At 46.7% G+C, this 21,384-nt stretch overlaps 6 protein-coding genes and 2 non-coding genes across 8 annotated transcripts; 5 read left to right on the top strand and 3 right to left on the bottom strand.

Moving 5' to 3' along the window:
- Positions 1-2,489: 2,489 nt before the first annotated feature.
- Positions 2,490-3,787, bottom strand: BDV27DRAFT_167739 (uncharacterized protein; the record flags this gene model as incomplete). The annotated part of the gene is made up of 1 exon (XM_032074573.1): positions 2,490-3,787. The coding sequence occupies one exon, from the start codon at positions 3,785-3,787 to the stop codon at positions 2,699-2,701; it is 1,089 nt and encodes a 362-aa protein (XP_031923669.1). The 3' UTR covers positions 2,490-2,698.
- A 1,758-nt stretch (positions 3,788-5,545) lies between these two features.
- BDV27DRAFT_134297 (uncharacterized protein) lies at positions 5,546-6,720 on the top strand. The gene is made up of 2 exons (XM_032068277.1): positions 5,546-5,699; positions 5,749-6,720. Exons 1-2 carry the CDS (start codon positions 5,690-5,692, stop codon positions 6,291-6,293), a joined length of 555 nt encoding a protein of 184 aa, XP_031923668.1. The 5' UTR covers positions 5,546-5,689; the 3' UTR covers positions 6,294-6,720.
- A 3,642-nt stretch (positions 6,721-10,362) lies between these two features.
- BDV27DRAFT_134295 (putative NUDIX domain) lies at positions 10,363-11,432 on the top strand. The gene is made up of 2 exons (XM_032068276.1): positions 10,363-10,643; positions 10,712-11,432. Exon 2 carries the CDS (start codon positions 10,725-10,727, stop codon positions 11,271-11,273), a length of 549 nt encoding a protein of 182 aa, XP_031923667.1. The 5' UTR covers positions 10,363-10,643; positions 10,712-10,724; the 3' UTR covers positions 11,274-11,432.
- An 845-nt stretch (positions 11,433-12,277) lies between these two features.
- Positions 12,278-12,599, top strand: BDV27DRAFT_161542 (uncharacterized protein; the record flags this gene model as incomplete). Its single annotated transcript, XM_032073238.1, has 3 exons — positions 12,278-12,343; positions 12,413-12,478; positions 12,564-12,599. 3 exons carry the CDS (start codon positions 12,278-12,280, stop codon positions 12,597-12,599), a joined length of 168 nt encoding a protein of 55 aa, XP_031923666.1.
- A 523-nt stretch (positions 12,600-13,122) lies between these two features.
- Positions 13,123-15,675, bottom strand: BDV27DRAFT_134294 (transcription factor domain-containing protein). Its single transcript, XM_032068275.1, has 7 exons — positions 15,526-15,675; positions 15,445-15,468; positions 14,840-15,380; positions 14,453-14,769; positions 13,977-14,402; positions 13,680-13,912; positions 13,123-13,626 (listed from the first exon to the last, which is right to left on the bottom strand). Exons 1-7 carry the CDS (start codon positions 15,571-15,573, stop codon positions 13,170-13,172), a joined length of 2,046 nt encoding a protein of 681 aa, XP_031923665.1. The 5' UTR covers positions 15,574-15,675; the 3' UTR covers positions 13,123-13,169.
- Positions 15,676-16,547: 872 nt separating this feature from the next.
- On the bottom strand, positions 16,548-19,080 carry BDV27DRAFT_38939 (FAD-dependent oxidoreductase). Its single transcript, XM_032076505.1, has 2 exons — positions 18,607-19,080; positions 16,548-18,531 (listed from the first exon to the last, which is right to left on the bottom strand). The coding sequence occupies exons 1-2, from the start codon at positions 18,710-18,712 to the stop codon at positions 16,664-16,666; spliced, it is 1,974 nt and encodes a 657-aa protein (XP_031923664.1). The 5' UTR covers positions 18,713-19,080; the 3' UTR covers positions 16,548-16,663.
- A 525-nt stretch (positions 19,081-19,605) lies between these two features.
- BDV27DRAFT_t183 lies at positions 19,606-19,707 on the top strand. The gene has a single exon. It is a non-coding gene; the product is annotated as a tRNA-Val (tRNA).
- Positions 19,708-21,137: 1,430 nt separating this feature from the next.
- Positions 21,138-21,239, top strand: BDV27DRAFT_t184. The gene has a single exon. It is a non-coding gene; the product is annotated as a tRNA-Val (tRNA).
- Positions 21,240-21,384: the final 145 nt, after the last annotated feature.

Raw genomic sequence — 21,384 nt, 5'->3', positions numbered from 1 at the left:
AAAAGGGAGGGGAAAGGGAAAACGTTGAAAAGAAAAAATAGATGAACAATTTAAATAATAATAAAAAATATTTTAGAAAATGAATTAAATTTAAAAAAAAAAAAAATTAATTAATAAAATAAATCAAGAAATAAACTAAAAAAATGAAAGAATCTTCTTGTTCAGAGCCAGCGTTCAACAAGCAAGTGCTATCTACTGATCATGTCCTTGAACTATTTTCTACCTCAAAAAAGTACTTAGCTGGTCGTGTTTGTTTCAGAAAGAGCAGGAACACCAGAATGCTTATGTAAGAATTTCGCCCTCCAAGTCGGGTGCTATGGCTCTTCAAATAACTTGGAACCAAGACCAAGGATTGAGGGACGGGACCCATAGATTAATATATTGGCCAGGAAGGACTAGGACCGGCCGAACCGGGACCACTTCAATGCGTAGACTGCTATCATCGCGCCTTTCTATGAATCCTTTACTCCAGCGACTTCCAAATGCCCCGTTATGATGGAGCGTAATACAAATTTCAAAGAGAAATGCTGTTCCGAAGGTACCGAGTGTCGCGTATGTTAGGTACCATGAGGCTGAGGAACCGCGGGGCATATGCATCCACGTCGCATAGATCAGTGTTATGGCCAGAAGGTAATGGGATGAGTAGAATACTGGATAGATAAGTCGACGGATGATTGGAAGGGGAAGCAACATGACTAGGAAAAGAGAGGCTGCAGCCTATCTGCACTATCAGTATCTATCTGAATTATAAGCATCCATAAGAAGCGAGGCTTAGGTTGAGGGGCTTGATTGAAATAAAAAGAAGCGATGTTTATAGCATTTGAGACTCACTATAAGGCCGAATATCGTTCCTCTCTCTCGTAACAGTATAGACTGGGTGCCAGTCAGATTGAATATAATATGCAAACCTGTCTGGGCACATGTCATCAAGCCTGCAGCCCGGTGCAACCGGCGCCAGGTGCGCAGCCTGACCCCTAGAAGGTCTGCCAGAAAGCTTATACTAGGGCTGGCATAGAGGATAGCCATATTGCTCAATGCAAGTATCCCACACCTGCGCCCCCTGGCCGAAATTGGGCCATCCGGATAAAACACGAAAATTATGTTTAACGAGATGTATATGATGCAGAATCCCAAATCAGCCCATGAGAATGGGCCGACGAGATGACGACGGCTTATGATATTCACGTTAGTCAGATATCTTCTGTAGAACCAATATATGCTCTCTCCTAGGCGCGCTAGATACGGTACTAGTCGCAGAATAAGACAGAAACTAATAGCACCCCCGATAGAGACGATATAATAGAAGACGTTTTCCATGAGTCTGTCCGATATCCGGAATTATTCATTCACCGTGACGTCAAGTATATTCGTGTAGACACCAGTTGACGGTAAATATGCCTAAAAGTACACCTGTCGCTTAGAGCCATGAGAGTAGCCTTATATGGTCCAAAATAATGACAGCGCCGAATACAAGTTTCTGGAGCATTGTTATTGTATAGGTTGGCAGCTATATTTACAATCTACCTGTCAGTTCCTCGGCTCGAAGTATTTAGCGCATAGGCTATTTTTGGTGAAATATATTGTGCTGGGCCCCAATAAACCTTTTCGCAAACTCCTCGTGAAAGTTCTGGCGGACGACTTCGAAGCCCTTCATTTTCCCAGGGAGCCTGCTCAGATTGAATAATCTACTTTTGACTGCACCTAATAATATATCCTGATAATATACGGCATGCTGTAATATTTTGGTATACTGGTTGACAAATGTTGCTGGAAAATTTTTAACTCGGCTACCTTCATTCCTGGTTTCTGATAACTTGACTTTTCTTCCGTCAGGATAGTTTAGAGGGGTAAAAAGCCCCCATCGAAGAAAAGGCCTGATTTTCTCGTATTGATTTTATGTTGTATATAAACCCTCAAATTTACGATGGGAACAAAAATCAACGAATCTTCCTTGGGTGTTGATTTTGATGTTCCGAGCGCTTTTTTTCCTTGTGTACCGTTAGGATGGTTAAATCCTGTAGGCATTATTTAAAAACAAGAAATACGGCTCAGAAAGGACGAAGAGGAGGTCTGTGGAAAGCGGCTTCAAAATGAGGGGAAAGCATCCGGGGCCTGGTAGGCTACTACGCCCAACTGGAGCCCTCCCCCCTGCACCCTTGACGGGGCGGATCGTCTTCAGAGTGGCAGGTAACTCATCAACGGCGGTGAAACATGACTATGAGGCTGTACGGTATAGCCGGTGATACGGAAGACGGTAGAGGGTAGAGAGACTGAGGGTGAACTCTAGGGGCTGAGCTTTAGGTGTAGAGCTATTTTGTGTTCCTGCTTTTATGTGTTATGTTGGTAGGGGCTTCCGTCTGGTGGCCCGGAGGCCCGGAAAGATGGGTTCTTCCGGGCCGCTAGGCGGGCCCACAACACCAAGCGGGAGAGCTAGCTTAGATAGTGAGATAGTCAAGAATGAAAAGGATGAGGCGATAGGCCACAGAAATCGCACATTGAAATGTTATATACGTTTATCTCGCTACTCCCGCAGCCATTGCAGGAAGTGTTCTACGGAGCCACTAGACGGCTCAACCCTATATGGCGGCCATGTAACATAGGCAAGCTAGGACAGGATAATGAGGATTACTGCTAATACTGCCGTTGTCTGGATCTCCTTTAGCCTATAACTTCACTTCCTTGCTATGGTCATCTCCATCTAAGCTGCCTTGCAACTAGCTTTAGTATCCACCCCAGAAGGACACCCAGGCATGACACTAATACTACTGGCATGATCACTCCCCCGAAACGCAGCAATCGACCCAGAGCCAACAGTAACTCGCTTCGAATCATCATAAATCTGCACTTCCGCCCCCCAAGTCGCCGACAAATCTGGATAATAACACTGCATATCACGGTCCATCTGCTGGTAATCAGAGCCAGTGTTGAGCGTGTAATGAGAAGCTTCATCTTCCCAGCAGCTCGTGAAATCAAGACCACCATTCGAAAACCTCTCGTCGTTGTACGCCTCCCTCTTGTGGATATCGCTACCGTTGTCACTTTTATGGCCAAACCCGAATGACATCACCATATGTGTGTTGTGAGTGCCTGTTACCGTCATATGCATCCCCGTATTCTGGTGGTTGTAGAAATGAAAAACAGGCCACAGCGCACCCTCGGTCAGATTGAGACCACGTAATCTGGGATGATCATGTCTCATAAACCCATCGTGCGTGACGGGCACCTGGAGGGCGTGACTGAGATGGCCGCTAAGATCTGCGACATCCGCCTCTAGGACAGCAAGGTAGTCCTCTCGCTTCCAAGCAGTCTGCGTCCCATACCAGTTGATCTTCTCAGCGACGGCTTTCAAGCCCTTGGCAGAGGTGTATCCAGCGCCGATGAAAGTCGCGGCGGTGGACATGGCGCCCCAGATGCATAATGCGGCATTACCAGCGCTATTGTTGAACTCACTGCAGCTAGACGCGAGACCGTAGAGGGCAAAAACTTGATTTCCTGTCCAGAGGATTGCTCCTAGGGTCCAGAGGATACCTCTTTTTGCGATGGGGTTGCTGCCGTGGTTCTCGACGGAGATTTTCTGCTGTTCGAGATACAGGAGGAATTGGCGCTCCTTGCCGAGCTGGATGGTTAGGTATATAGTGAGGATGAACCCGGCGAGCATCAGGGCTGTGAGGACAAAGAGTGCTTTGGTGGCATTTCGTAAACGTTTGTTTTCCTGTCGAGAGAAAGGAGCTAGGAGTTTCTCGGGCTCATCGGAGATATAGTTGGAAACCTCTGGATAAGACTTCATGTTGCTGGACGCTCGGAATCAATTGAACTCTGATGGAAGCGAGTAGGGAGAGTATTAAAGACACCACACTTGGCAAAAGTAATTGAGTTTGTTGTATATGTATCAGGTTGGCCGTGTCAGTCCCTGCCTTTATACTATTCGGTGACTCCTGATTACAAATAATGGCTCCAGTTTGCGAGAATGCATTGCAACCTCACACCAGCTAGTTGTTATCCTAAGGCTGTCTGCTGCAGCCTCTATCACCTTACTCAGCTCCACTGCACAAGGCTCCTGCAGTATTTGGAGAACGGAGATAACATGGTTGGCACTTGTAGCGTACTAGAATTGGGCAACAATATCTCGCAGATTAAATGTCGGATAAGTCCGCCAAATGAATCGCCTAGTGCAGGTAATGGGTTCCAAGTAGTTAGTTCAATGCATCTTGTTGGAGCATCCCCGCTCACCCTGTTGGTTTATATCCCTCATGTTCATGTCTCTGACCCGAGTACAGTTCACGCTATATTACCAGGATTCACCCAGTCTGCTCCAACCTGTGATTTTATTTAAGTGTGAAGTCCTCACACACGTTTTGGTTTGGAATGTAAAGATAAAGAAAGCAAGCCTCCAAGGTTACGGGTCACGGCCAGCTAAACTCTATACTGCGTTATATCGTCCCCATGGGCCCATATCAATACAGAGTGAGTGAAATTCAAAATACAATCAAGAGCCCTGATCCCGCTCTAGAAGAGTAGTTTGATGCTTGTTGGAGTGCTATTGGGCAGTGGCTGCTGGGATATTATTCCGTTCGATTGCATGGATCAACTAAACAGGAAGTGCCCATTAGCAATGATAATCAATATATTCTGATTGGATAACAATATACTGCGGGGCCAAAGAAACAGGATATGTCGTGGGAGCCATTTTATGAGCATCTTTAACAGTCCGCAGACAATGTACTCCGATAAAACAGTATCACTAACAAAAAAGTCATTCAGACGAGAGGGCTGTTGCAGGTATGAGCAGACAGGAGGAAAGTCATATCATGGAGAAGAGTTCAAGTTTATTATTACAAGGGCTATGCTGTATTTCAAGGCCGTGTATTGTTCATCCATATGGCCATATCCAATTCTCGGAGTTACGAGGTATGAGAGCTAAATCAACTACCAATAATACGCTACAAGAGGCGCATCTCTGGCCCCAACCTATAGTGTGCCCATTAAGCTAGTGAACAATTGGGTATAAATCATTAGATATTGCGCAGAGTTTGGACCTTGGCAGGACGTGCTTAGCGTTCCGGAACTCCACAATAATCATGTCTAGGTCGTTTCCTGCGGTAACCAAGTAGTCTTATCCCTCCAGCAAGCTCTGATGACTCCTCCACTGGATTTAGGAAGCAACCAGACTGCCGCGCAAGCTAAAAAAGATGATTGATTAGGAGTTCAATAGGAAGCTGCACAGTTTCCTAGGTTAAGAACAAATCCAAAAGTATATTGGCTTCCGGGAATTGCTTTGGCAATGCTTGACTGTTATCCATGCAATTTAATTAGGTTTGCTTTATAGACTAACCTTTCAGCCCTTGTGGTTCCATACGTACTCCATAGACTCCAGTACTCCACAGGGTCATAGCTGAAGCTATGACCTCCACCTTGGAAGTGGATCTAACTTGTATGAGGTTACATTGGAGAGAAAAATACCGCATCACCTATTACTAATAGCTCGTTATTAGTGGGGTTAAGGCTGCCAGCCTTGCCGAGTGCCGACTGATGCAGTCATGTCTTCCAAGATGAAATCTAAATAACCTAGCAGAGCATTACTCATTCTGGTCTGTCATTCTCGAGCCTGCAAATTAACCTGAAGCACAGCAGATAATATCTCCTTTCTTTGGATGTTTTGGCCCTCGCGGACTGATTCAATCAGAAATCCATGTTTTCCAGTAAGTAGCAGCATACCCCCAGAATAAAGTCTACAACTTACATGGGCAGTCCTGTATAAAACGCTCCATCACCGCCAGGTAGAGGGCATTCCCCGCGGTTTGTCCCGTTCCACAATTATCCAAGCCTTCCACCAGCATCAGCTGATGATCCGCGCCCTATACCCCGGATTTCAAATCACAGCGACCCACCCGATCGATTCCGACACAACAGCTTTCTCAGTCCGCAATCCGGAGTCTGACGTTCTCACCAAGTGCTCCTTGGCAAACCTGGACGATGGCCTTGGCGCTGAGATTGAGGTCGGGCTGGGGATGAAGATTGTGTGTCAGTGGACCATCCATTCATGGAATGAAGATGAAGATTCAAAAATCAGTAGTAGTATTGCCAAACAGACGGAGGAAAACACGACCACGGCCAGGCGAAGGATAACTTTGGACTTGCAAGCACTGAACGATATATACTTGGTCGAAGAGACCACGTTCATTTTGTTAAAACCGTTTGATCGATGGGCGCAGACTAACAGGGATCGAAGCAAGGCATTGGAGCATATCTTGGTTCTGCTTAGAAGGCTGGAGAGCGGAGAAACAGAAATCTAAGTGTTGCATTATTTACAGCCAGTATAGGCACCCGCATGTTGCGGCCAAGTACGACTTCTATCCTAAGCTATACGCTCACTAAGCTGGGCGTACGGTCCGCGGAAGTGCTCTTCCCATTGTGTCGTATGCTTACTCGATGCCTAACCAGGCTGAAATTTACCTTCAGAAACAATGAAGTCTCTTTAACCAATGGTCCACTTGGACTATGGAGACGGCCGCGGTTCAATAGCCTGTTCCGTTGGGGAAGACTGCGGGTGCCAGTGCTCTATATATAGATGGTCCCTACACTCTACGGGCCATTGCGGGTAGAATACGGGACATCGCAGACATAGGCTGGTGCAGTCTCCCGCACAGTCTACGTACGATGTATGCTGTAATACCCGTTTTCCCATAAGTTAGTTATGAGCTAGGCATATGTTGTATATAAGCCAACAACCCACTAGACTGGGCGTGGATTCGTATTTGAGTCTAGTGGTATATATTAGTATCTTAATCAAGAAAAGTGGACTACAGTACTCAGACACTGACTTTTGCAACTGAGTATGAGTAAATTTCCGATAGCTCGACAGGAACTCACGAACCCTATTCCAGCAATGTATATTCTGTTTGAAGTCTTTTTTCCTAAGTAATAAGATATATTTCAGGAAGTTCTCCTTTCTAGGTGGATGCTTGTTATGCCTTGCTGATAGATTGCTTGTGTTGTTTAAGTTTACTGTCTCAGCCTTAGTATTAATCTATAATATGCTTGTCAGTAATGAGCTCACTACCTCCAGATAACCAAGGCTGTTGGCTGCAATGAGCGTACGAACAAACAGCCTCGCTCCAATATGTACCAATCTGGCAATATAAAGGCGCATCCAAATGAAAAAGGGCAGCCAGTGGTCTTACGCCAGTTATAATTAAAGTTCTTTTTATAATATGCTGAAAAAGCCTGGCTTGTACTTTGACGAGATGGTGCTTTTTGTATAGGATGATCAAGTAATGGTGAAGGGCGCGGACTATGATTCGTTCTCGCCTAATTGTGATGGTATATAGAGGCCGGCATTGGGAAAGGGTCTTGTGGTTTGTTGTATCTATTCTTTAAAGCACCATATGCAGATTAAATAAAAGTGTATGGAATGAGGAATGACCAGTGTGTTCCTATTAGAGTAGTTGTATCAATCTTCAATAATATTTTGAATCACTAAGCAAGACGATGTCTACTCGCAGGGTATCCTTATCTCTAGGTAAACCCCTTGGATTAAAATATATAGAGTCGGCGAGTCTACTTGAGACTCTATATTGTTTATTTTAATATTATGTTGTTGTTTTCACTATAAGTGTGTAAAAAAATGACAAATCTTTAAGAATACCGCGTACAATTGTATTGAAATGTGGAAGTATATAATAGGAGATCAGTCTCTTATGCGTTTGAAGCAGTTGATCAGATGCTGTCTCGCTAAATCGATAAATAGGGTCAGGTATCTGTTACTATTGGTCAGTTGTATAATGCTCGCCTAGTTATTTTTATTATTTGGAAAATTACTACAAATAGTCTTAAGTTCCTTAGACAAGTAAAATACTCCCCAGAAGAAATACTCCCAGGTAATTTCTTTCAAAGCAAGAAATTTTTTTAAGAGTAAAAAAGATAAGAATCCGGCTGACCTAAACAGATAGATCTTTTTAAGAGAAAATAGCTCGTAGAGTGGCACAGGTTCCCCGCTAGACCCGACCCGAACCCGCCCCAACCCGGTCCGGGTACAGGGAACCCGAGCGGGTTTTTCTTAGTATTACAATATCGATTTTCTAGATATATATATATTCTAGATCTATATAAAAATCTAGAAAAAATCTAGAAAATCGATATTGTAATGCCAAGAAAAACCCGCTCGGGTTCAGTCTTCTATTCCCGCCCCCGACCCGGAGCCGGGTTGGGGTGGATTCGGGTCGGGTCCAGCGGGGAACCCGTGCCACTCTAGCCTTACCCAACGTGTATATAAAGACCGTAGCTACCCCCCAGACCTACAGAAGGTCGGCAACTCTCTACCTCTCATAGCATACCGCTACTTGCAATCTCATTAGAGTATATAGATATTTACTCCTTATATCTCTGTACTTTCCCTGTATATCTCTTTTTCATTTTAAGCAAAGCTCTATCTCTTGTCCTTTGGATATCTTTCTGTTGATAAGCTTTCGCCTTATAGTCTCGCTGTTTATAGAGTTCACAGCGAGCTTTTCTTTTCTTTTTATCCTACTCAGCCTTCGATGAAGAAGAGCATGTAGCTATTATCAGCCGCTGAAATATAGCAAGATAAAATAAGTTTGGAAAAAGTACAAGAGAAAGAATTATAGAATATTAGTACAAAATAAGATAAAAGTAAAAATATTCTGGGCAAATAGGGTATATTTATATTCGCAATTGAAGTACAATACCTTTAGTTTCTTTACTTAGAAATGACCTCTTATCACTTACTTCAAATTCTGCTTGAAGCTTCTTAGTATCGAACATAGTATACGGTGACTAAAAAAGATTACCAGCTCTTGTCTTTGAGACACCCCCAGATATATACAGGTTAGATTATATACTGGATTACTTAGTGTGTACACGGTTTAGAGAACTGCTATTGGTCACATAAAAAAAAACAGAGAGTGGACTGGAGTTGCTCCGGGATTATACACTGAGTTGAGCCAGAGCAATCCGGGAGTAACCGGAGCTGCAGTGCGTGCTCACTGAGCAGTCAGTGAGTGGCCCGGAGCGAACACGGAGCCCTCACGTGCTGCCCTCACAAAAGCGGCGGCATCCGAATCGGGTAACAGGACCCAACTCGCAGCAAAACAGTTCACTTATACACTAGTACTAGATAGTAGTGGCTGCCAGCTCAAGGACCTGGCATTAAGTTATACTAACTACCTATATTTCTTACACTATCTACTCCGTAGCTTACCTCGATAGTCTTAATCGATTGCGACCCCGTGTGACTACACAATTCTCGACCAATAAAAGCCCAGAACCGTGGACCAATCAGAATACAGATCCTTTCGTGCAGCCTCCTACTCCAGAGTAGTACTACTGGTATAATACTAGCTTCGCTTCGCTCAGCTGCGCAGTAAATAGAACCTAAGCTGAGAGCTGATCGTCTTTTACAGCTAGAGATGTACATACCCTAACGAAGTGAATTCTCTTCTGACAAATACTTTGGTAGCAATCAGTGATATGATCGGCGACTTTTCTTTCTAGGGCTCCGTCTCAGCGAAATCTACAGAGTAAGCTGATTACCATCCCCACAATTCGGTACTTAATTCCGGTACCGAAAGCGGCAGGCAGATCTCAATCTCGGATCTTAAACGATCACAATTACGTACCGCTGTTTATAAAAGCTGAGATGCTCAGCCCCAAACATTCCATTTGTAGCCAGGACCCACGTTGCTCTGGCTCCATGAATTTCCGAAGTGGAGGAGAGATCGATCAAGCTGAACAGTTTAGTACTACTACATCAAATAGTTCCCAGCTGGCCAGTGGTATCTATGATGATGGTGCTTGTCTCTCTGGACAGACACCCATCTGTGATGATCCCGATACTGAGCTGGGCAAGGCGCTGAACAAGTGTGTCCTGGTCAGAGATCCTCAATGTCCAGGTGACCAAAAGTTCAACCCTGCCACACAGGGCTGTGTGCTTCTGCTCGTTGACTGCTTGGGGTATGAATATTGTCCTGTCATTACTAGCTTTGCACTGTAATAGCCTGCTGCTGATCTATTCAGGGAGGCCAAATGTTAGTAGACTGCTACAATAGAGGCCCATGCTGTTTCGTGTTTAATTCTCCTCGTAAGCTTTGAATTAGAGATTCTAGGTTATGACAAGACAAAAGTCTTTGGTTTGGTTAAGATCTGGTTCCCCCTACTTTTATTCAACGCAGATCTTCATACTGTTTAAAGAGCCATACCTGATCATCCACTGGGAAAAAAAAAAAAAAACGAGGAAAAGTGGACACAGGACATGTCACATGTCAGCTAGAATTATACCCTTAGATAGTCGGCAGAACCGTTGAACCATGAGAATGACAACTACTTTCGCATCAATAAAGCGATTAACTACCATCGAGTAGTTTGACCAACAGTTTGGCTGTAACAGGACACTGATGGAGAGAACTGGGTATATCTTTCTCTTCGATTGGCAAAAAGCTCACCATACCGTAATCTACTTCTCCATTTTGAAGCTCCACCGCTGATTCAGGTCACGTTGTGATACCCGTAGTAATGAGGGGTAAATAAGTATCGTTCGTTGACCTGATTTCAATCCAATCCCCTTTGTGCCCACAGATTCCTTTCCAACCCCCACTCCTCTTTAAATGAAACCAATTCAAATGACCATGGCGAGTACACTCTCGATATACTAGGTAGTATAGCTATTCTCTAACTGAGACTGACCGTCTGACTACAGTAAACCTTCCATCATGACAACTTCACCCAACACCACCACCCAATACACCTCAGAACAATTCGTCGAAAGCTGCGGAGCTATCCTGTTCGACCTATCCGCCCAAAACAAGACTGTATGCCTTATCCACTACCACGCAAAAAACGAATGGCTTCTTGCCAAGGGACGTCGCAACTGTGGTGAATCTCGACACGAGGCGGCACTACGCGAAGTCCGCGAAGAGACTGGCTCTCAAGCCCACCTCTATCCTGTAACGATGCATACTCGTGCGCCTCCAATGGACGAACAGGGACATATGCCAGACAAACCTCGCTGTTACTCGAATCTCACCGAGCCCTTCATGGTTACCATGAGGCAGTTAGGTGGTGCTGGTGTTAATGATGTCAAGATTATATGGTGGTATATTGCTGCTCTGGATGAAGGGGTGGTTGCTAGATCTGCTGGTCAGGCGGAGGAGGGGTTTACTCCTAAATTCTTTCCGTTGAATGAGGCAGTAAAGAGGCTCAGCTTCGACAGTGATCGGATTGTCCTTCAGAAGGCGATTGAATTAGTGGAAGCTCATTGAACCAGTTCGTTACTTTGTTTGAATACTTTGGGTGGGAGTTGAGTTGATGCGATGGGGTGGATGACACGCGGTTCAGAACATTTACTAGAGTTAAGTAACTAGTTACATGAGGCATTCTAAAGGCTACCAATAGAATTACTTCGTTTAGACATTTGCCTATCGGGTGATTTCTTGTCCGAACATCAGCTCCTACCAAGCTCTTGAGGAACAGAGGCAGCAATCGCCAGCAGCGTCATGGTGTGGTACTACCATACGAGATTCCTTCAAAGCAAGCCACGAAGCCTCTGCACCTGCCCGCTAATGCTTCTGAAACATCACACCGACCAAATACCTCCTATCAACTCATAGTTCAGCAGAGGACTAATTGCCAAGTCCTTCCTTCACAGCCCTAATTCCCCACAACAGACATCTCGGCCCGAGCAGCTACACTCGGAAGTGTCTCAATGGCATGAGCGCCAAGAACGATTGTTTCAAAAGTACATCTAACACCGCTATACTCAGCTCTAGATAATAAAATCACAGCGATTACTGGCCGGGTTTCGCTTATTAGGTAGTATTTCGTAAACCTCGACAGTTGTTACCGGCTATTTTTAGCCGGCATATTCGGGAGGATCCACAACAGTACCAGGAGTCGTAGTTTCGGGGAACCATCGGGGGCCCCTAGGGCTCCGTGATAATCAATTTTCCGGTTGCTCTATACCACACCTTATTCTTCCCGATGCATCCCCGGTAGACCGATGATGATTGACATAGCAAGTAGGAGGTGAATGCTCATCGTTACTGTAATTGATCGGTGTAGGGGGAGTCGTGGATACAGGAGATCAATCCGAGTGTACGAAGTACGTACAGTTGCATCATGGGTTTTGTGAATCGCAGTTATAGTTGTTGGAAAGAAGGTATAAATGCACTTCTAGAGACTCTTCATGATCCTCATTAAACAAAACTACAACATCTACTTGACATACAAGTTCTTCCAGCTCTTCTTTCACAAACCCTCTGCAACAATGCGTTTCACCCTCTTCGCCGCTCTTGCCCTTGTTGGCACTGCTCTTGCCACCCCTCAGGCTAAGGTTCGTCAATCATTCTCTCGATTATAAAGATCCTTTGCTTTCGTTGTATAAATACTAATGAGTTAATAGATCGCTCCCGGCCAGCCTTGCAAGGCAGATGGAAGCATGGGAGTCTGCGACAGCGGTCTTTGCGTGGTATGTCACACACACACTGTTCAACATTCATTTATAAACTACGATCAATCCTTTGAATCAATAACTAATCAACACACGTGAATAGCAAACCCCCGACCAGACCCAGGGTGTGTGCCAGTAAGCACCCCGGATAAAGGGAGAAACGGAGGAGAGTGCATCCAGCGCTTGTTATCTCCAGATATCCCTCGGACAAGGTGGACAATGCCCGATTCAGTGTATTTAGATTTCATGGTCATTAGTAGTGGTTGATTTGACCGTGCCATTCCTTTGAATTAAGAACCAGATCTTGTTTGCCTATCAAATACGTATCATCTTCACTGCATTTTTTTAAATACATCTTGGATCTATGGTAGACCGCGTAGGGGAAATTGTCTGGTGCTGGAAACGTATGACTGTACAATCATGTAGGTTTCATGGAAGAGAGAGGGGGGAATCCTGGATATATCGTGCTTGTAGAGAGCAGAGTTGAGTATAAATAATTCCTGACGGCAATATCAACACATCATGTCCGGTACAAGTCTCGAGAAGCTATTGATTTATGTGCAATATTTAGATGGACAAGGTAGTAAATATGTACAACGTGTTGATATGTGCCTTAAAGAGATGTGGTATCTGGTATTAAACAACAGGAAAAAAAAAAAAAAAAAAAAAGGAACTGCGTGATTCCCACCCTAGGATCAACAAATCCAGGTCAAGCAGAACTAAACGGTTGTATATCAGCTCCACCGCCCAGGAAGAAAGTTGAATCACCATAAGATAGTTCTAACATGGGAAACGATGGGTCGAAAGAATGGTTGTCCAAGCCTGCCAAAATTCCCGAACTCCAAGTAGTGCTTGTGTTTAACCAGTGGGGCGAATTGGGGTTGTGAATCACATCCTGAGAAGAGGTCCCCTGTTGAGAGGGACTTGTCTGAGTAGCGCCTTGGTTGGTGAGCGCGGTAGAACTTTCTTCATTGAGAAAGCGTTGAGAGAGCGAGACAAACTCCTGAAAGAGTTTCTGCAGGTTGGCAATGTGCTCGCTGGCTGTGCCGCTCTGGGTCAAGCAGTCTGCAACTGTTTTCAAAAGATTGAAATCGCCTATGTGAGAGGTGACAACAGTGTTACAGAATAGCACAAAGACTGCCGTTAAGGGGTAATAAAGAAGGGTCCTAAGAATTATTAGTATCTCATCTTTTAGGTTTGTAAAAAGGTTATCACTGACCAGTGTAGAAAGGCGACGGTACTTTGCTTGTTGGCTGATAGGCATATGGACACCAAGGCGGATAGTTCTTGACGTGCTGAATCCAAGTAGAGATCCTTGGCAGTAAGGGTCTGCCCTGGGGTAAGTTGAATCAGATGAAGAATAGTTGTCATAACTGAGTGATAGGCAAAATCGAGGGCTGCAATTTCGCTGTGGCTATCTAGGCCTTTCCAGCGATTAGAAGGTGGTGCAATCTATGAAGAGGAATCTCGTAGTTAGCATCTATTAGATTCAAAGTAGGCTGGGGTGACGACTTACCTGGTCGATTCTGCTGCGAATATCCTCCATCCTCGGCAGTAATTGCTCTCTTAAGTTTGTGACTGGCGGGACAGCATGCTCACCATCTGCTGACGAGGGATCCTTGATGAAAGGTATTATTCCGTCCTGTATCTGGGCCAAGTCCAAATATAGTAGGAGAAGCTCGGAGATTGGTGGATTCAGCCGGGTAGAAGCGTGCAAAATCCCTTCAGGGGTGGCATCCAGAAAACCCTTGGATCGGCCAAGCTTCCAGGCATAGTTTCTATCCAGCTTATAGCACCATATGAAGCAGAAAAACTCCTCCTCACTGAGAGCCCGTCCATTTGTAGCAGTGGTGTTAAGGCCAATATCGGTGCAAATCCTGCAAGCAGTTCTAGTCAACTCCCAGCAAAAATTGGTATCTCCCGATCCCTGAAATAGAAAGATCTAGAAGCTGGTTAGAGGCTAAACCATGTAGGAGTCTTCATATAACTCACCCCACAGAGTACTGCCTGTAGAAGTGTAAAAGATGGTGTAGTTACGAGTGGGATCTTTCTTAATGCTGCCTGTGCTGTCGCTCGGTACTGTAGCGCATTATGCCATAGCCTCTGGGACAGTTCGCCATGCTCTTCTGTCATAATCACTGTAGTAAGAAACTTGTACGCTATAGAGTTAACGCAGACAGTGTAGAGGATTGTATCAGATGGCGATGCATCTTTGCGTAGCAGGGACATCCCCATCTTCTCAAGGCTCTGCTTGGATACGTGCCGGAAATAGTCCCGAACGTATGGTCCGAAGAGATCAGTGCCAATGTCTAGTTTGATCAGATAACTACAAGTCAGCCACCACCACATGACAGAGACCAATGAAGAAGGTTTCAATACCTTTAAGCATCCAAGTTAGAAATTCAGGGGCCGGAATTTGGCGTTGCTCTTCACTCGGGTCATCGACATTGGGCAGTTTCCCAAAGCCTCCCGTACTTTCCGTAAACTGACTCGCAGCATACAGTGCAGACTCAAGTACCTGCAGTCTGTTCCAAGCAAGGCCCTGAACGCGACTCAGCCGGTGCCGGCTGGCCATCTGCGCATCTGTCAGGGGGACGATCGAGATCCAATTATGAAGTTCATATGCCACGTGTGGACGATTGGTCAATAGAGATCCGACTTCCGGCATCTCCATTGGTAAGCTATCATTATCCATCTCAGAAGGGAGTGAATAAGTATCGGTTTGCTGATCTAGTAGACCCCGGAACGAGCCCAGCTCAGGCACGGCGTGGGTGGAAGTCCGAGAAGATTTAGTTGCATTGCTTGGCCTGTCACTTTGACGGGAGACTTTTCTCATGGTACGTCTCAAACTCCGGTGGCGAGTACATGAAGTTCCTTGATCCTGGCAATTTCCGCAAGGGTTCTTCCTGTCACATCGGACCTGGACGGAGGATTAGCAAAAGAGGAACATTGGTCGGACAACAAAGCTATCTTTCAGCTCTTACCTTGCGGGAATGGCAGTTGTCGCACTGTTCGAACGTGTTAGCAAGCAGCAAGATTTTTTTACTATCTCGGAATATCCGTACCACCTGGTGCGACGTGGACCGTCGTTTCTCAACTAACAGGGTTTCCATACTAACAGTTAATACACAAAGGAAAAATAAGAGAAAAGCTCTGTTGCCGCAGATCCCCGCTTCACTTATAAGAGAACAATTTAAGTTTTCTTAACTTCCGTCAAGCACCAGAGGAAAGAAAGGTACCGAGATGGCGCCGTCTGAAGCATGCCAAGCCGCTGGTTTGTATGGAGTAGGCTAAAGTCGACAAATGGCGGAGCGAGGTGACCCAGTCTTGGCAATGAAGTATTATTAATAGCACGCACGTCTTGAAATTTTGAAAATTTAGAGGCTGCCTGGTAGGGCTTATCCGATGTCGTTTTCTTTTCTTTTTTTTTTTTTTCTTTTCTCAGGGGAATTTCCAACTGCAGTGTCTGCGCCACGAGAACGTGGCGATGCGGACGATAAAACTACCAATAGGGTCGCTCGGAGCCAAATTTTAAGTATGGAACGTTCTCCGTACCTTAAAAACTCTGATCCTATTTTTACTCCAGTTTCTTTAAAAAGGATTATCTAGCTTCTACAACACGGCAAAGCTGTCTCTTAGCATGAGCTCTTATACAGACACACACCATTATAGCACAGAAAACGTAGTGGGGCCGTGTTGGTTCCCACTCAGGGAGTCAGGGTGTTAGCTCCTAGGGGTCCAGAAATTAGTGTAACTACTAGTAACTGCCTTAGAGTGGGGTGGAAATGATAGTTAAGTTCCAATATCTGGATCGAGATGTCGAATTTTTTGGGCATAGCAGTATGCCATGGCCACACAGCAAACGATAATTGGCCCTTATGGAGACTGTCCGATTGTATCCGTCCCGTTTGGGTTGCGGAGGGCCCACCTCCCAATGGTTCTGTAGATAACTTCCTTACATCTTGTGGGTGAGTGCCGGACAACGTAAGGTTTGAGACCGTCGATAGGCTGAGTGTCCAGATGGCTATTCGCTCGGTGGGTAGTTGCGCCTAGCGCACTCTTTGTCTGGCGATGGCTTAGAACCCACGCATTGTTGGTTGGGGTATATATTATACAGCCTTAGTCTGCTTCTTATTCTAAAATACGGTAATATGAAAATAAATGTGAAGACTTAATATCCTGTCTGCATAGGCCCAACCCCCTTCAATCTTGCTTGCGGCAGAGCTTGCCGGTCTGGTAGGTCAGCCAGTGAGGGACGTCAGTGATATACCAGTCCTCGCTGCCGACGGCAGTCGGAGCCCAGAAGGTATCCCAGGGGTCGACCGCGGCCTTGATCTGGAGGAGGCGGTCATAGTTGGAACCATAGAAAGCCTGGCTGAAGTTAGGCTCCATGACGTCCGCCTCGTTCAGGTAGCTGCCGCTTCCCGGGGTAACATCGCGCAGGCGCTGCATGATGTCGTCGGTGAGCTTCTCGTTGGCGGCCTTGAGCTCGTCCTCGGAGATGCCGTCGGCCCAGGCCACGCCGAAGATACCGTAGAAGACTGTGTCGCGCCAGGCCGGAAGGACGGCGCTGTCCGGAGTGTCGGGAAGAGCGGCGCCGTTCATATTGTACTGGATGAGGGCGGATCCGTCCTCTATAACACTGCGAATTGTGTCCATCGTCTTGTTGAGCAGCGCCTCGTCCTCCCAGTTCTTGCGTGGGAAGAGGCGACTAGCAGTGTGTAGGTTGGCGTTGGCGACAGTCTCTGTGGGGAAGTGAGTCGACCACGTGTCGTAGAAGTTGTCATGCTCGAAATACTCGGGCGTGAAGTCAAATCCCATCTCGGTCCACTCGTCGAAGATGCCGGCGACCATGTCCTTGAAGTCGTCCAGCTCCATGCCAGGAACCAGCCAGGGTAGCATGCTCCAGGTGTAGCCGGCGCAGGTGCCGCGGCTGTAGATCTGCGAGTAGGCGTAGCTACCCTGATCGGCCCAGCCAGGGAAGCGACGCCAGTAAGCGTAGAGAGCCTCGAAAAAAAGGTCGTCGGTGTTGTTGGTGTCCGGCCCGGAGGCGATATCCCAGGTGACACCACTGAGGGTGAGCTTGGGGTGGACCTTGAAGGTCACGCTAGTGACGACGCCCCAGGTGGCGCCGCCGCCGCCGCGGAGGGCCCAGAAGAGGTCTTGATTCTGTTGGGCGTTGGCGGTGACGAATCGGCCACTGGGCAGGACGACGTCGATGGAGAGAACGTGGTCGGCGGCCATGCCGTACTTACCAGTCAGAGGTGAGTGGCCACCTCCGGCGACGTAGCCGCCGGCGACACCCACGCCCTTACACTCGCCGCCGACTGCGGTGACACCGTGTTTGTCCGCGAAGGCATAGAGCTCGCCGACATTGACACCAGCGCCGACCTTGACCGCGGGACCGCTGTAGTCAGAGGACTCGTCGGAGTATTGCTCGACGAACTGGAGGTCCTTGAGGTTGTGCGTCCAGATGGACAGAGCACCGTATCCGATCGACTTGCCGAGGAAGTCGTGACCAGTGTTCTTGACAACGAGACGCACATTAGTGGAGCGGGCGAAGTTGATGGCGAGCTGAATCTGGGCGACACTGGAGATGTTGACGGTATAGGTAGGGTAGCCGCCGATCTCGCAGGTCGCGCCGCTCACATTGGCATTTTGGGGCAAGCAGGTGAGGCCTTGGTATAGAGGAGACATGGCGGAGGTCGGATCGGCCGCGTGGACAGCATCATCAGTCCAGCCGGCCAGGATGGCCTGGCATTTGGCGTAGTCATAGTGATCGCTGTCCTGATAGCAAGCACCGCCGATGGGCACCGTCTTGGTGAGCGCGCCACCGGTCAGCAGGTCGAAGACGCGCCACACCGACTGGCTCGGGTACAGCAGGTCGCCCGGGTATGTCTTGCAGCCATCGAAGAGGCTCCGCTTCGATAGATCCGACTCATTGGCAAATTGGAATAGTGATATGTTGCTGAGCTGCAACTGGGTCAGATTTGCCAGAATAGTATCCGTCAGCTGCAGGTCGCTGCCATTAATCTGCTCGGCAGCTGGTGCGACAGTGCCCTCGTTGGCCTCTGTGCGGCGGTGTCAGCGTCATTGTCTCTTCGTGGTCATTGTAAAAACCATTAAGGTATCTAAACCCGACGTACCGATAATCCTGCCATCGGTCTTTGACTTGATGGTCTGGGCGGAGCTCAAGTGAGCAAGCTGCAGCACGCTTCCGAGCAGCAGCACAAGTCGACCGAGGAGGGCCATGGCTGTTGATCTTTCCTGGTGTCTCAGCCTCCAGGATCAGAAAAGAGAGGACAAAGGTCGGCAAGATAAAGGAGGGACTTGTCGACCTCTGGAGAAGGGTTCCATATGGTGAACCACTAAACTCCACCGGAGCCGCGGCGGTTGAATGGTTTACCGACGCAGCCTTGGCGTACTTCGGGGATATGCCATACATTCGCCATGTGCTATCGTTTCCCCGTACCACACATGCACCAAAGGAGGGCTACGAGTAAGGGACTAAGGGTACCGGTTGCTGGGGGCCAGGATTTAGCTCGCCCCACCCTGAGGCCGTCAGAGGCTCAGTGCTGGTGCTATATGATCTCGGAGTAAAGTACTCCGACTGCCTGAGAAGCTCTAACTATCCAGAACTGAATAGATTTTGATGCCCTCTGCTGAACAGATTGACGGGTCTGGAGTCGGGGGTTTGATGAGGGCTAGTGTAATATCATCCTGACATGGATAGTAATTATCCATGGGAAATGGGGACGCAAAGGATCCCGTCAGCACCTCCTATGTACAGAGTACTAGTGGGTATCTGTACGGAGTCCTCCGTCATCTGCACTTGGTTGCGGAGATAAGCGAGGATGGAGAATGGTTTTTAGCGGAATAGGTGGGCCTAAATCCCTCGGTCTGACTCGTGAGGTATCCACCGCCTAGAGATGAATCAACTCGTTCCGAGAGTGCGAAAGGATACCAGCTACTGGCTGACGTTGGTTTCGATTAGCGTCGACGACTAGTATGAATACAAAAGTGATAGCGGCGTTAATTGAGGCAGATGATAAGACGCTGGGTTGGTGTGTAGAGTCCGGGGAAGTCATGCTTGTGTTGGGATACATTGTATATATTTTTCTTTACGGAATAAAGCTTTCATAAGAAGTCGCGTGTTCTAATGGTTATGATTTGTCGTTCACATTTGTGAGCTAGTAGCTACTAAAGTAGTACCGACAAGGTTCCCGGTTCGATCCCGGGCGCGACTATTTTTTGCATCTTCACGGATGAAGTTTTTTGGTAGAGATATCCTTTTTCCTGTAAACGCACAAATTTATCCATCTCTACGCCAGGCAATGGCCTCGGCTCTCCTGAAACTACGCTGCAGTCATTCGGCTTAACCGGATCGATGCATAGACCTAGGAAGCTTTCGCATTCGGTAATATGAGAGCCAATCGTTATGCGCTACGCTACAAAACTTCAATGAACTCGCTGGTTTTATTGGTCGCAAACAGCTAACCATGTTGAGCCGCTATTCAGAGGGCTAGAGTACTCAGCAGCATGTCTTCAACGCTAGAGTTTATTCACGGCGGGCTGGTTGGTCCACAGGCCTTGTCATATATTAGAATAGTTCCTTGGATTATCAGTCGGTACTGTATTTCTATATTCAAATCTTTTTACTCGATTTTGGGCATGAAGAAGTAAAAGATATGAATGCTACTTCAGGTGCCGAGCCGACTTGACTAAAGAGGCTTTGCCTATCGATTAGCGCCGAGTTGTGGACAACTTCTTCAATACTTCGATGGTCCTGATAAAAATGAAGTTTCCCGTAGCTCTGCTACTTCTTTCGGTCGCCTTTGCCCAAGGCACCGCTGCTGGACCGGATTCTGGCCAAGTACCCTTCACGAAGGGAAGCCCATTAGGTGACCAAGAGTATAACAGAGTGTGTCTTAGTCCCACTGTGTCCTATGCTTAACTGCACCAGTCGCTCAAAAATGGGGCTCAACGGTGTTTTGCGTTTCAATGTTGCGCCAATATAGCCCATGAGTTTCACTACATATCTCGAATGACAAACCGCCGCAGAGGATGCGTTCATGTATGTCTCGGATAGCGAGGGGTGGTGTATTCAATGTATGGACCCGGCTGTTAATGGTGGATTGCTATGGTACTCAACCTAGTCCTCAGGTGTCTGTCTCAAGTTGTGCTACTCTACATGTTCCTCTCTGTCAACCGATATTTACTTGCTATCACTACAGATCGATACATGTCTTGGTCATTCCTTGGGCAATTGCCTTTCTGACTATTTTCATTTCGTTAAAGATAACTGTCTGGGGCACACCTCAGACTTGACCATACAATGTGGTCCAATGTCAAAGGGCCCGAAGCTCAGAAGACCATACGTTGTTTTATCTAGATATACACTCGGATAGATAAATCGATAAATAAATAATTGGTTTCCATTGCCCTGACTTCTCACTATATGCAGGCTACAGCAACTACAGCTATCCTTAGATTAACCTTTTCACTTCATCAGACGAGTTAACTAACCTCGTAACGGGCTGTCAGGCACTCAGGGTGTCAACCGTCGAGGTCCTTAAGGTTGGTCCGATAGTAACTACTCTAGGGCTTGCTTGGTAATGGGGCTATTCTTCCCTGGCCTTGTATTATAGCAAAAAAGGACAAATCAACAAACCAATCAAGTCGCGTGTTCTAATGGTTATGATTTGTCGTTCACATTTGTGAGCTAGTAGCTACTAAAGTAGTACCGACAAGGTTCCCGGTTCGATCCCGGGCGCGACTATTTTTTGCTTCTTGTTTATATTTCCTTGATACATTCCAATTCCTCCTCTTTTTATTTTGGCGTATTCACCCTTACAAGAGAGTACAGAAAATGTAACAAACTTTGGATTCGCAATTGTTGTTGGTTTGCTATAGCCGGTGTGGTT

This window comes from Aspergillus caelatus (genome assembly GCF_009193585.1).
Source record: "Aspergillus caelatus strain CBS 763.97 unplaced genomic scaffold BDV27scaffold_206, whole genome shotgun sequence".
Classification (NCBI taxonomy): Eukaryota; Fungi; Ascomycota; class Eurotiomycetes; order Eurotiales; family Aspergillaceae; genus Aspergillus; species Aspergillus caelatus.
Note: the sequence above shows the minus strand (reverse complement) of the source record. Positions and strands in the feature narration are given on the sequence as shown.